Source organism: Coccomyxa subellipsoidea, assembly GCF_000258705.1.
Source record: "Coccomyxa subellipsoidea C-169, whole genome shotgun sequence".
Classification (NCBI taxonomy): Eukaryota; Viridiplantae; Chlorophyta; class Trebouxiophyceae; family Coccomyxaceae; genus Coccomyxa; species Coccomyxa subellipsoidea.
In genome coordinates, this window is record NW_005178026.1 from 1,354,756 (window position 1) to 1,368,670 (window position 13,915).

Consider the following 13,915-nt stretch of genomic DNA (forward strand, 5'->3'; position numbering starts at 1 on the left):
TGCAGGAAGTCGCTCACTACCGCTATGTGCCCAGTACAAGACCTGCCCTGCAGCCGCATGCACCTAGCCTGAAGAGATGCAGAGTCTGTAGAAGGCAGATCAGAGCAGCTGCTGAAGATGGTCCTACAGAGTCGGCCCCAGTGGTGAACACAAGGAAGATTGGCCCAATACCGTTCACTCGGGATACTGAGACTTTCCAGGAAGTCATGGCTTTCGACGGACCTGCGCCAGAGGTGCAGCTTTACTTTATCACAAGGGCACCTTTTGCTTGGAAATGTGAAAATAACTGTTTTCAATGGAATCTATCGTGAAGGCTGGTAAGGGCTACTGCATGGTAGCAACTCTCCTCATTGTGTGGCCGCAGAGGATTAACGGCAGAATAGCGATGATTGCATTTGCGGGAGCAGCAGTGGCAGAGGCTGTCAGCGGCAAGTCTATACTGGAGCAGGCGGCAGTAGCGCCGATCTCGGTTGGACTCACAATGTTTCTCATCAGCTTGGCCTCCTTGTTCCCCAAATATTCTGCAGGAGTGTCACTGTCCCAGCTGATAGATGCCACAGGTGGGTCAATCAAGATCCCTGCCAACTCTTTGATGCTTGAGATGTCGCTGATTGCAGCGTGCACTTCACATATCAGCGGGTGTGCTGAAGTGCATTTGCCTGCCGTCCTGTCCAGGGAGGGAAGGCATGCCAAAGGAGTTGGCGTTCTTCAACAAAACACATGAGGTCTGGGTGGGCAGGTATGCCTCCTTTCCATCTGCATTTTCTGAAGAATGCTGTGCCTGATGTGTCTCTGGATTTAGTTTATCTGAAGGGGTTGGAGTCGGGCTCTTTCTTGAATCTAGTTGTCTGCAAGGAAGCCCTTGAGAAGTCTTTGCAGTGACATTGCTTGTTTCTCGCTCGTCTAGGGGAGTGTTTTGACAGATCTGTGAGCAGAGCTGTGCTGCCTGTAAACAGGGTGGCGATGCTGGGGTTCCTGGGAACTCTGGCAGTGGAAGTCATCAAAGGTGGAGCGCTGTTGAGCGGTGGCCAGTGATCACTGCTGGCCAGCCAAGGCCTCCTTTGCGCAGTGTCCCATTGCAGACAGTGTGCAAATTCAATCAATGGTGTCGCTCGATGCATTCTGATGTGTTGGTTGCCTGTTTATCCATGAGGAACTCCACGGAGACTGAACCTGCTGAGTCACGACCAAGCAGGCAATCATTGTATGATACTGGTGTGGTTGAAGCAGAGGATGCTAAGCTGAAGTGGCATGTCCTGTGCTATTTATTGCCTAGTAGGTCACAGCAGAATTGTTCAGCATTTGATGTCAACAGCACTTGAGGAACGATAGACTATGGTTCCAAGAGAGCTGCAGAGTCCGACTCTCTCGAGTCAAGAGAAATCACGAAGCTTTCGCTACTGGATCCATCCTCCGGAGCACCTGAAGTCGATGCCATCTGTTGCAGTGCGAATAGACTCAATAGCTGTGATGCATTCTGCATGCCTGCCCTGCGTGTATGGTGCAATAATCACCATATGGTGGAGGCAAGGGGCTGGCTTTCAAGACTTTTGGCCCGGGGCCTCATGAGGGGCCCGGGGCCTGATCAGAAACAAAAATGTAGCCAGTGAAGTTTGTGCCTTACGGCCTTAGGCGATCGGCTTGGAATCAGCTCCACTCTTGCATTGCTCAGGATCTTGGGAAAGGCACCGCATGCGCATCATCATGATGATGCATGCAGTTAGTGAGGTTTAGTATTGCAGCCTGCACTGCTGGCAGCAGCTGAGGGCGCCACCTGCAGAAAATTCTGCTGGTGTTTCTCTTGTGTTAATGTTGGTTGCCATCTGCTAAATTTATTTCCACTCTAGTTGGATAGGAGAGTAGAATGGGATACGATGGCAGCCAGCAGAGGTAAGGGGCTCCAGTAGAGGCGAGAACGCCGTCACAAGGATATGTATATCCAAGGCACGCCGTTTCCCGAGCTCATGCCGAACGTGCAGTAACGGCTAATTGTAACCACTGCGCTAGCTTCGCACACCTCCAGATCGTCGGAGCGAAAGGCATCTGTCAGTACCTTATTTACATCAGGATGCCTTAATGTAGAAGATCGCATACCGAGGGTGACATCCGTGCCAGACGTCAAACGGGCAAAACAACATCCCTTTCGGCATCCTATGCGGTGAGACAGGATGCCATCTCCTACAAAGGTGCGTTGTGCTTTACATAACTCGCAGATTGCTGCATTACCTCTATATGCCGTTTGCAAGTGTGAGAAACCATGTATGCATAGTGATTCTTTTCTTCTGGTGCGCTTTCCTTACTAGGCTACTTTTCATTCTTTGCAGACAGTTAGCAAAGTCAGAGAAAAGGAAAATGCCGAGACATCAAAGCGTATCAAGCCCGCAACAAGGCCTGTGTCGAAGCTGAGAGGCACGCCTGCAAGGCGAGGTGCAGCAGCTACAAATGGGGACACAGCGTCAACAGGGCCCCAGACACTCGAGCTGAGGACCAAGAAGGAGGTCTCAGAGGAATTTTTACTGGTAAGGAACTCTTCCCTATACTATACCCACCCTTGTAGGAAAATATTATTACCTCACAAGAGCACCTCCAGGATTGGGCATGACCCCCGAAAGCGCCGCCTCCAGCACTCGGCTTCCCGCCACCTCCGCCCTCTTCGCGTCGCCGATCCGCGCCTTCATCTGCAAGACGGAGCTGGTGTTCACTCATACAGACTGTTTTTGACACCGTCATGCCTTCCTCATCAATAGTCTAGGATTACTTCTAGGACTACTCAGTCCTCATATGAGCAATGGAGGCACAGGAGGAGGCCCAAAAGTCACAACAATGTATAGGAGTTGATTGACAGGAGGTAAGGTTTTGTTTCACACTTATATCTCAGTCTCATCTATCATCAGAAGCTGCAGGTGTAGGGCAGCATCAAGGAATCAGCATGATGAAGGTCGCAGAAGTAGCAAAGGAAGGAGCGGCTGACCTCATTGACTGCAAAAGAGGGGCATGTGTAATGTGCCAGAAATCGCTTAGACTCCATGCCATGGATAGTTTACACAAGGAGCACTTTTGCAAATCACCTCTGTCTGTGCTGCAGCCAGTCAAGGAGCTGGTGCGGCCAGCGAATCAGCTGCGGCTGGCCCAGGCAGATCTAGCAGAGGACATTGCGTGCTTGCTCACGGCTGCCAACCCTGAAGCGCCCAGCAATGTTGCGAACTACAGCCTGCGCGAGCGCGCATACAAGCTGGACAGCTCCGTCGACCACACACTGCAGCACCACTGCAGCCACGGCTGGCTGGTGCATGTGGAGTCTGAGGAGGCGGAGCGGCTGGTGGCCCATCATGTAATGCTTGGGAGTACACACCATTGAACAATTCCTTGTGAGGAATGGTGTATGCTGGAATGTGGGTTGCGTGCTGCAAGAAGCTGCATCAGACATCAAGATCTATGATCAGAAGTACTGATCCTTGGTTCTGTGGGTGCAGGCAGAAGCGGATACAAAAGATGCCGGGACTGAGCCGGAGGCGGCCTCCCCCAGTGCTGACCCCGCCCATCTGCGCAACCAATTCAACTACAGCGATCGTGCTGCCCAGGTGCGCAGTGTCTCCCTTCTCATTCTCACCATACAGATGTAAACAGACCCCTGTCCAGCGCTCGCATGACATTCCACTAGTCCAAGCCAGGCCTGCCTTTGCATCCCAGCTTTGCATGTCATGAAGTTGTCTCCCTTACCTAGGTGCCATCTGGTCCGCAGCGTGCCAGAGGAAGACATGACTCAAACCTCAGATCTCTTGAGAGACTGAGGCAGGCCAGTCTTTGTGTGCCTGATGTGCATGTCATGTGCCTTCCGGTCAGAGAAGAAGAGGGCATTTTTGTTGTTGTTGTATGCTTAAGGGTTTAGGGCATAAAAGCATGTTGTTGCGCAGACCCCGGTGTTTACCTCGCGCGAGAGGGGCACGATGACGGAGCCGCCGCAGAGCGCGTGCGCGGGCGGCAGCTGCTCGGATTGGGCCATGCGCGATGCGTACGCTGCGCACCAGGCCAGGCAGGCACTGGAGGGCGAGCAGGCCAAGGCCAAGACCGCGGCTGCCAGGAAGGGCGCCGCCAGCAGCGCTGCAGATGAAGATGGCCATGCCGCTTCCGGCCAACCTGCACAGGTGCTTCCACTTGGTGTAAATCCCTCTTCAGGGATCAACACTCTAATTCTTGCCCTGACAATGTATGATGAGATGAAAAAAATTCTGCATACAGCTGTGGCTTGATGGAATGACCAGGCAGTGTTGATAGGTTCCTGATCATTGCGCCTTTCTAGTCAAACTGTAGATTTGTTGCATTTATTTGCCTCCTTTTGGAAGGGTGCATCAAAAAATTTTCATGCAGTGATTGCATGCACAGCACCTTGGACGTGGCTCCTTACAGTGTCTTACGCCATGACTTGCTCAGGAGCCGGATGATGGGCTGCACCTGTCGCCCGCCATCGACCGAGCACTGCACATCGTGGAGCGGATGACTCAACAGAACCTGCACAGGGACGTCATCATGGACTTCAAGGTTTGATCAATCGCCCTCCAATCCCATGTCTTGCTTTCCCCTTGCAGCGCAATTGTGCAGAGTTGTAGTGTAACCCAGAGCGCTTTCGTAACTCAGTGACGATCAAAGGTGTTTTTAAAGAGAGAAGTGGCTCAGGCACAACACGGCCACTTCCCACGGATAGATGCGCAACTGGAGACTCAATAAGATGCAGCAAATGGAGACTCATGGAGTGTGGATTTGGCTGCGGCAGTACTGGGACGATCCGGCGGATGCGATACGGGTGCACGAGGGGACGCTGCTGCCGCTGTGGAGGTTTGAGGCGAAGGCCGGCCGCGGGCGCCACGTGACTGCGCTGGCATGGTCCCCCAAGTACGCGGACCTGCTGGCGGCCGGCTACGGCAGCTACAACGCGGCGGTGCAGGGGACGGGCGCGGTCGCCTGCTTCACCCTCAAGAACCCCTCCGCGCCCGAGTTCCTCATGACCACCCGCTCAGGTGCAGCACCGCAGCCTGCCACTTCTATTCCCACGTCAAGCCTGAGGTCTTGTCCTCACAGGCTGTCGTCTCAATGTCACCGCACCCTCATGCAACAGAAGAAGCGCCCTGTGCCTAGCAGTCTAGGTTTAGACATATCAGAGGTTTTCCCTGGTGATCAGTCTCACCTCCTGGGTCTTGGATGGCGTTCTGGTCTGCCGAGAGATGTTTGTGCTCCCATAGACTGTTAGTACTGCTATAGTCATCAGGCCCTTGTCATAACTCTTGTGGGCAAGCCAGCCCCGGAGTGCTTTGTGAGTGATTATGGCTTGTGGTGCTTGCGCAGGGGTGATGTGCCTGCACTTCCACCCGCAGCACCCCAACCTGCTGGCGGTGGGCCTGCACGACGGCTGCGTGCTGGTCATTGACATCCGCCAGCCGAGCGCGCGGCCGCTCTACGAGGCCAGCGCGGCCGGGGGCAAGCACGCCGACGCGGTGGCGGCCGTGCGATGGGCGCCCGGGGAGGGCAGCGGGCTGCGCTCCCTCGCATTCTACAGCGTCTTGACTGACGGCCACATCGCGCACTGGACCCTAGCCAAGTCCAGCCTCGTCCGCCAGGTCACCCTCTCTCTGCATGGCACCTCCCACTCCTGAGTATGTCAATGGCAACTGACCAAGCTGAGCTGAGGTTGTACTGCAGATGCTCTCCCTTCATGCCTTCCGCATCCTGAAGATCCACCCCCATGCACAATGCGAGGCTGACCAGAATCAGCCTTCCCACACCTGATAGCTAATCCGCATGGCATGTTTTAATAGGGGTAGAGTGTTGAGCTGAAGTACATCAGATGCGGTAGCAAATAAAAAAGAGGATCTCTTCCAAAGGCTTCCGACCGACGCAGAAACTATGCGCATTGCAGGACTTCATGCGCCTACAGAGCGACAGGAAGGAAGCTGATGCTGCAGAGGACCTGGACCAAGGCCTCGACTACATTGGTGGTACATGCCTCGATTTCCACAAGGTACTGACGAGATCATATGCATTGTCCGCGTATTTGTTATTAAGATCATAGTAGCGCGTGCAGTAACTGCATGTGTGGCTGCTAATCATGTCCCGCAATGTGCTTGCAGGACCAGGTGCACTTGCTTTTGGTGGGGAGTGAGGATGGATGGCTGCACAAGTGCAGCAAGACGTACAACTCTCAGTTTCTGGCATCCTATCAGGGCCATGCAGGCGCAGTGTACGCCGTGCATTGGAACATGTGCCACCCAGACAGCTTCCTGTCTGCCTCGGCTGACTGGACTGTCAAGCTCTGGCACAACAATCGCTCGAGGGTGCGCGTGCTGACACCCACTGCTCGAGCTCTCAGGTAGTTCACAGGGGTGGCAATTTAGTTGTAAGCAGTTCCTTTCGTATCTGCAGGCTGTAATTACGCTGGACCTTGGTTGCTCCGTTGGGGATGCTGCCTGGGCCCCATACTCCGCCACTGTCCTGGCTGCAGCTGGCGAGGACGGGAGATTGCAGGTAAGTGCTCAGTTCACCACCTGGAACAGTATGCATTGTGCATGTGAAGTTGAGCGCCACTTTTGCTTGCAGGGCAAAGTCCAGATCAGAAACTTCCAAGTGTTAAGAGCGTCAGCATGTCGTACTGCACAGGTGTTTGATCTGGCCCATAACAAGGCGGAGCCAGTGAGCACACAGAAGATAGTGGGCAAGGCCGCCCTCACGAGGATGGCGTTTAATTCACATCATCCCATCATTGTGGTGGGAGATGACAAGTATGACTTTCACTTGCTGACAGAGTTCAGACTCATCATGTTCAATGGAAACATGTGCTTTAGATTGTGCCATGAGAGTAATCATTCTCAAGTCGGAGTGTATGCAGGGGCTGCATACATTGCCTCAAGTTATCGCCCAACCTGCGTAAGACTGCGAGTACCGCTGGAGAGCATGACTTTGGTGCTGCACGCCTGGACGCCATTGTGGATGTGGCCCTGAAGAGCGATGTGGTGGAACCTGCTGACACTGCCTAAGTGGCAAATTACAACCGTCTCTGCCAGCAGAGAATATGCACCATGTCCTTGGTTGCGCGCTGCTCAGCATGCTAGCATGGAATGCCCAGAATTGCAGTGTGGCTTATTGGTCTAAATTTGATCTAGCAAGCATGAAGTCCAGCTGTCGTGTGTGTGCAAGATCAGTTGGCATGGGGATCCTCATCCTTTCTCAATGACCCTGTAGCTACTGAATAAACTTCGTTGCTATACTGTAATGGTAATGGGCGCGCTGCAGGCAGCTGCCGGCTATCAACCTTTGAAGACTGGCAGTCAGGAAAAACCCACTGGGCACCAGAAACTTGTACGTTACACTAGAGCTGTCCATGATCAAGCCACAATCCATACTACGCATGCATCACAATCACGTAACAGCTGCAGAAATACTGTGCGGACAGGGATGCCAGTGGCATCGTCGATGAGAGAATAAATAGAACAACTTGAAATCCCGGCTCTCCCCGTCCTGTTAACTTCTCCACACCCAACGCAACCTACCAGTGGATATTCCATGTGCGAATCAAATCCTAAGTATGCGTCTCGCTTGCCATGGAAACGCCCTGTACATAATATGCACCAGCCAGTTATCGCCCCCAAAGCATCCCTACTGGTGTCCTCAGTGTCTAGATTCAAGTTCAAGCGCACAGAGCTAAATGAAAAGCACACTAACACTTCTACGCAGCATAATCTGTCAACTACTTTATTCTGTCTGCAAAGAACGGACGGCAACCCCATTGAAGTCCTCATCCATTCCGTATTATTTACAAATGGACATCATCAGTTTCTTAGCGATTTTGGAGTAACTTTAGAGGCCCCCTGCAGCACACAGTGCAGTCGCATCACATACTGGCCCATCCAGAACATGCCTCAATATACATAATTGATCACGTCCCAGAACTATACTTGCGGTGGATGACGAACAAAGGACCTTGCCTGAATGCAGCGGCACTGAACTTGATCAATTATGGGCTATCATCTGTCCTGACGTCCAGGTGTGCTGGCGGAAGGCCGGCACAGGGGTTGTCTCAAAGCGAGGAACTGGATTCAAAGGCCTTGGCTGCATTGTTGCTTGCTGCAGCGCCAAACACACAGGATTAATCGATGCTATAATTCGGTGCTGTGTGGATCAGATGCGAATAAAATGGAGCTGCCCAGCAAAATGCCACTCGCAAGCAAGCAGATCACAGGTGTGCACATGTGCGTGGTAAGGGCATCCAACCTGGGGCGTGGTTCCCATCAACATGATGTCCTCATCCTCGTCTTCCTCTTCCTCGATACTGCCGGTGCTGGGAAAGTGCGTATGCATGTTCAGCTCGTTCCTCAGGCTGCCCATGTTGAAGGTGTCAGCGCCGTGCCCTGCAAGCACAACGTTGCCTGTGTCAAGACATGGTACATGCCTGCAGGATGATGCTTGCCCATCCTCCTTTGTGGCAAAAGCGAAACAAAGAAAGTGTTTCAACGAGCCAAAAACGAGAAGCACACACCGTCCATGAGCTGCTTGCAGACGTCCACCATGTCCACGCTCTTGCCGAAGGGAGAGGTGCCCATACCAAAGTGGGGCGTCTGGCGGCCGATGGATGTCCCTGCCAGGGGCCAGGATGGGCGCACCCACGGGCTGCCCGGCACGCGTGTCATGGTGCCATTCTCGCTCTGCTTCAGAGATGTGCCCAGGCTGCTTGGAATCATCATGGCATCGCTCACAAACATGGCGCCCTGCACAGCACACCCACACTCAGCACACCTGGGTGCGCCCTCGATCACCGATTCCATCTTGCAGACTCTGCAGGGGTGTGCAAGGGTGTGACCCCAGCCCCACAGGGCTCCCAACCCTTGTAGGATTAAGGCAGGAGATATTGGAAACTCCTACAGGGGGGTAGTGTTCAGTACCCCTGTGGAAGCCCCAGAAAGGGTGATAATTTCCCATTAGACACCCTGGATACTTACAGCTGATCTGAAGGAGCGCCGCACCGTCACATCGCGGGCCAGCTTGATGTTTTCCATGGAGATCAAATGCTGCTCTGCCGACTCAGGAACCCTGGGTGCTGACGCCATGTCATTCTTCGGCGCATCAGCAATATGCTCTGGCTGTGTAGCAGCTGCAGGACCGCCTACATTGCAGTGAGAGCAGCATGTCAATGGCTCTGGTCCTGGCAAATCTTCCCACATCCTCTTGCTACAGAAGATGCGCATTATGAAACTGACCAAGTTGCCCTTAGTATCTGCAGGACAACAATTCCAATGGCGGTTGACAACAGCACATGTACCCGGCTTGCTTCCTTACAAGATGTTCTGACAAGGAGACATCCAAAAAGTAGAAGAGTTTGGGACGCGTACCTGCACTCAGCTTGGGGGCCAAACTGGGAGTGTCCTCTTCTAGAGGGAAGTTGCAGCGGGCAGCAGGGCCGCGAATGGAGCGCGCTGCTGTGTCGTATGCGCGGGCGGCTTCTTCTGCAGTATCGAATGTGCCCAGCCACCTGCAACGAACAGGAATGACTGTATTCAGTCCAAGCATGCCCAGTGCAGCATTCTTGTTCAGCACACAGTGTTCTGATAACAAGAAGAAAATATCAGCACCATATAAAAAGCTGCTCATGCAGGAGAGGCAAAGAAAACGTGTTATATGCCAGTATATACAGTGACTGCACATGTCCCATCCAATAACTTTCTAGTACTCTGATGAGTATGCCTGTAAGACAGCAGGTCTGACAAAATTACCTTCGCTGACCAATGGTTGGATCGCGGATTTCTGCTGCCCATTTGCCCCATGGCCTTTGTCGGACTCCCCTGTATGTCTTGTTCTTTCCCTTGCTCACCACATGGTCCTCTGCTACAGGTTTTCCATCGGGGATGTGGGCGAGCCCACTTGCAGGAACCCTTTTCGGTTCAACGGAAGCTTTCTCCTGCGTCTGACAGCACTTTTCACGGTAAGGCAAGACTACAATGCCACAAACATGCTCAAGACCATCGCCTTGAGCATTCCTTGTCAGAAACATCCAAATTGATCTGACCTATCCATTGCTCTGGAAGTACCTTGGTTTTCTGTTGATCGTCCCAATTACCCATCTTATCCTTGGCAGGGGTGATGTCAGTGCTGTTAGCATCGCCTGACTGCGCGCTTGCACCACGTAGAGAGAACCCCAACGCGGAGGTCGCTGGTGAGACAGAGGGACCTTCACTCCTATCTGGGTTGGCAGGGCTAGCCTCTGCTACGAACCCTGCTTGAACAGGAAACTGCCTCACAGGCGAATCCCTGTCATATTGCATGGTCGATAGGGTGAAACACGCAAGGCCCTTTCACGAATTCTCCCCAAATGAACCTACGGGAAGTCACATCCACACTGACAAAGCGCAGCACAGTGCTGCTTCATCAGGTCCACATCAACAGCTGCCAAATGGAGGTTTCTAAGTTACTCTCGGATCGCGTTGAAGGCGTTCGAAAGAATCACGATGCAAACGCAATGAAGACTTTTGCAGGAGTATAATCACGCAAGTGCACAGGGTGCCAATTTTGGCCGTCCGTGATATTTTGCCCTGGATCGTAAAAAGGGTCAAGGGAACTGCTCAGGGTAAATATACCCTTCTTTGGCGTTCGTTGGCGAGGATATTTACAATGTTGATTCTATGCTTGCTAGCATTGGTAATACTGCAGCATCAATGAAATGTTCTGCTGCAAGAGCTCATCTAAAAACTTTCAAATCCTCATTCAACGGTTGGCCTCTTATAAGCTTGAGGGATGGCACGGCAAGGTTAAGCTATGAGCCATAGCCGGCTCAGCGCTAGCAGCAATAGATCTGCAACAGTATGCCTAGACATCCGTTGACAGCGCTACACCGTTTGCATGGCAAGCCCAAGATCTTCTCGTTGGCCAAGAGCATTGCTTGAACCATGCTGTGAGACTGCGCATGAACACGAAATCTATGCCATCCAATCACCACAGGCGGAAGTAAATGTCTGTCTTGAGTATCCGCATCAGCACCCGTCGATGCCACGCACCAATCGGCTTGATCCTTGTATTCTTGAAATGTTGCAAGGAATCACCAAAGTTCACCTGTGTGCGCAGGATAATCAAGGCGATCCCACAGATACAAAATGTTGGTTGAGCAGCATGGAAACAACAATGTAAGTCAGACTAGGTGGCCCCAAATGATTAGTAACAGTGCAGCGCTAGCAACCTGTGCCATACCTGCGTAAAATCCAGGTAGCTCCCTCTCAAACCCCATCTGTAAGCCTGACGAAAGTTTACACCCTCATTCAGAGGGTGGAAGCCCTGCACGCCAAGCATTGGCTGCCTTCCAAGCCTTGCATCCGCGCGCGTATATTCCTGGGAACAGGCACCATAAATTCTACTTATGGCCTATCATCAGTTTCTGCTCATACAGGCAGTACCCAATCAGCCACTCCAGGCCGCAGTGCACGCCTTTGACTGTGTCTTCATGAGCTCATACTCTGGGTGGGATCCTTAGTGCTACGGAGTGTGAGCCCTACATACCTCCATGTACCGCCTGAAAAATCCTGCACAGCGGAAATCAGTGATGCTCTGCCAGATGTCAAATTCCACGTCTCTGCCCCACTCCGCCTCAAACTTTGACAGTCTCTCATTCCCAGGCACTAAAACCTGCCACCTGCACACATTCCAAAGTAAGTAAGCATCATGAGACATCCGTGACCTGGCAGCTGTACACATTGCTGTAACAATCTCCAAATGCTCGAGGAATTTGGCGCACCTTCTTGTGTAGGCCTTGAAGTCTCCAGGCACCATGAGGTTCCACTTTGGGGACAGGTTTGTGTGCAGGAACAGCAGCTGACCAGTTGGAGAGTACTGCGTCATTGTGTTACCTGTGAACTCTTCCCAACAGAGACTCTGGTCCGGGCTGCACCCACACTTCACATCAGACAACAGGAGATGACCATCATAATAATTTGACAAATTATATATCATGCCTGACGTGTATACCCCTGATAGTTGTGAAGCTCAAATGGCATGGACATTGTGGTTGGAGGCCACCTGCAATAGTGACGCATGAGGCCCAGACTTCCCACAGGGTGGGGGACCATGTAGTAGGGGGTCTTTGTGGCTGCAAATGCAAATGAGAAAGACTCCTTGTCGCCCTTCCCCATGAAATTGGAGAACATCTCGTAGTAGAAACCAGAGTTCATGTTGAAGTACGCCGCCAGCACAAGTGCATCCCAGACCCTGCAAAATGCGCCTTGTTTAAGAGCTAGAGCTTCCAATCTACATCACGTGCTTTGGCAACACATAATATGACATGGAGGAGTCTTACCGCATCTTGTCAAACACCATTTGACCACTCTCAGAAGTCCCTTCAGGCAATGTCTTCAAGCCGAGGATGTCATGCATGTCTGGAGCAGCGGATGAAGCCCAGTAGTCGGGCCACAGCATGGCACCAGTGTCTCTGTAGTGCGGGCTTCTAAAGAGCGTGCCCACATCATCCACAGCAACATTGTCAGAATCCAAGAAGATGACCTGCACCATACAAGCGCCAACTTGCTAAAACAGGAGTGTATGCATTCATTAAGATCAGGCAGGCAAAGACATAGAGAAATCAGTGTGCGATTTGCTCAACCGACCTCTTGGAAGTTCGACAAGATCACAGCAGCAATCTTCAACGTGAATCCAGACATGGGGTCGACAGCCATTTCTGCCCCGCTTTCTGAAGGCTTGGTCTTCCTGCTAGACTGCACCACCCCATTTGGGAGGACACGGCAAGTGACCCCCAACTCAGCCAGGGCTGAAACCAGCTCTACTGTGGGGTACTCTGCTGCAGGGAAAAGCATCTCCACTGGCAAATGGCATCCTGCACAGTTCATCAAACCCCAAGAGCTCCTTACACAATCTGAGTCTCCCAATTTCAAAGGTGTTACGTTAAACTCAACACACAGCATCTGGGCGATCACGTTCTCTCACCAGCTTTGCGCAGCATCTTCACATTGACCCATGCAGGTACCATGTACTGCGGGCCTCCTGCCAAGATGGCGATACCCTTCCCCTGGAAAAAGTTTTGGGGATAATCTGGCGCCTCCAGTCTGAAGCGCTGCCACTGCGCTCGGGCTCGTTTGACATCTTCCCTGCACAGCCCATATTCTTAGCATTGAGGGAAATATTCCATAAACAGTGACAACTGGTACATCTGTGATGATAAGAGAAAGCTCACAACTTACTTGGGCAGCCTGAGCCCATCCCTGACCCAGTCTTGAACCTCGCTCCTGATCTCCGGGAGACTGACTGTGCTCCGGCCAGCGCCCTCAGCCGCGCCTACAATATGGGTCCACAGACTTGACGCAAGAGCATTCCAGCGCTCACGATTTGGCCCTTCCAAGCCATGCGGCAATGCTGGAGTTGCGACACCTGCAGCGCGATCATTAGAAACCTCTCATGCTGAACATGCCAAGTCATGGCGGTATTTGATATGAGGTTAGACAATACGGTAACTCATGAAGGGCATGGATGCAATCGTGGGCCTCACCTCTGCTGCATGTGCTATTGAAGGGCAGGCTTTGCGAGATCGCAGGCTTGGTCTTGAGACGCCGGCATTCATCTTCGCATCTGAAATGCGGGTGGCGCCCACAAGGCAACCTGGCTCAATCAGGAACGCATGATTACCATGTGTATCAGAGCAATGCAGGATGCATAAAGGTAGAGTACAGGCATTTTACCTTTTTGCAGTTCTCCTGGCTGAGCACTGACAATAGCCAGATCCCTGAGTGATCCAGGTATGGCAGTCCGAGTCTTGCTCTGGAATCCTCGCCCTGTTTGGAAACAATCGCCACCTTTGCATGCATGCCTCGATTCTCTGGCGTCGCAAACAGTTCAAGGCATGTGAGGCCAGCAGATTGTGTGTCCACACTTGTTCTGT

The 13,915-nt window shown here is 52.4% G+C and overlaps 4 protein-coding genes across 4 annotated transcripts; 2 read left to right on the top strand and 2 right to left on the bottom strand.

The window, feature by feature from the left end:
* Positions 1-206: 206 nt before the first annotated feature.
* COCSUDRAFT_58256 (hypothetical protein) lies at positions 207-1,035 on the top strand (the record flags this gene model as incomplete). The annotated part of the gene is made up of 4 exons (XM_005644518.1): positions 207-233; positions 365-560; positions 676-739; positions 957-1,035. 4 exons carry the CDS (start codon positions 207-209, stop codon positions 1,033-1,035), a joined length of 366 nt encoding a protein of 121 aa, XP_005644575.1.
* Positions 1,036-2,598: 1,563 nt separating this feature from the next.
* COCSUDRAFT_67673 (WD40 repeat-like protein) lies at positions 2,599-7,025 on the top strand (the record flags this gene model as incomplete). The annotated part of the gene is made up of 12 exons (XM_005644519.1): positions 2,599-2,694; positions 3,086-3,331; positions 3,474-3,581; positions 3,915-4,145; positions 4,432-4,539; positions 4,772-5,015; positions 5,341-5,612; positions 5,912-6,013; positions 6,123-6,326; positions 6,415-6,516; positions 6,649-6,770; positions 6,878-7,025. 12 exons carry the CDS (start codon positions 2,599-2,601, stop codon positions 7,023-7,025), a joined length of 1,983 nt encoding a protein of 660 aa, XP_005644576.1.
* A 310-nt stretch (positions 7,026-7,335) lies between these two features.
* On the bottom strand, positions 7,336-8,732 carry COCSUDRAFT_54526 (hypothetical protein; the record flags this gene model as incomplete). The annotated part of the gene is made up of 4 exons (XM_005644520.1): positions 7,336-7,856; positions 7,974-8,112; positions 8,260-8,396; positions 8,525-8,732. The coding sequence occupies 3 exons, from the start codon at positions 8,727-8,729 to the stop codon at positions 7,999-8,001; spliced, it is 456 nt and encodes a 151-aa protein (XP_005644577.1). The 3' UTR covers positions 7,336-7,856; positions 7,974-7,998.
* Positions 8,733-10,630: 1,898 nt separating this feature from the next.
* On the bottom strand, positions 10,631-13,597 carry COCSUDRAFT_48762 (hypothetical protein; the record flags this gene model as incomplete). Its single annotated transcript, XM_005644521.1, has 10 exons — positions 10,631-11,088; positions 11,224-11,361; positions 11,530-11,662; positions 11,765-11,911; positions 12,046-12,234; positions 12,323-12,525; positions 12,630-12,856; positions 12,967-13,127; positions 13,221-13,303; positions 13,526-13,597. The coding sequence occupies 10 exons, from the start codon at positions 13,595-13,597 to the stop codon at positions 10,969-10,971; spliced, it is 1,473 nt and encodes a 490-aa protein (XP_005644578.1). The 3' UTR covers positions 10,631-10,968.
* Positions 13,598-13,915: the final 318 nt, after the last annotated feature.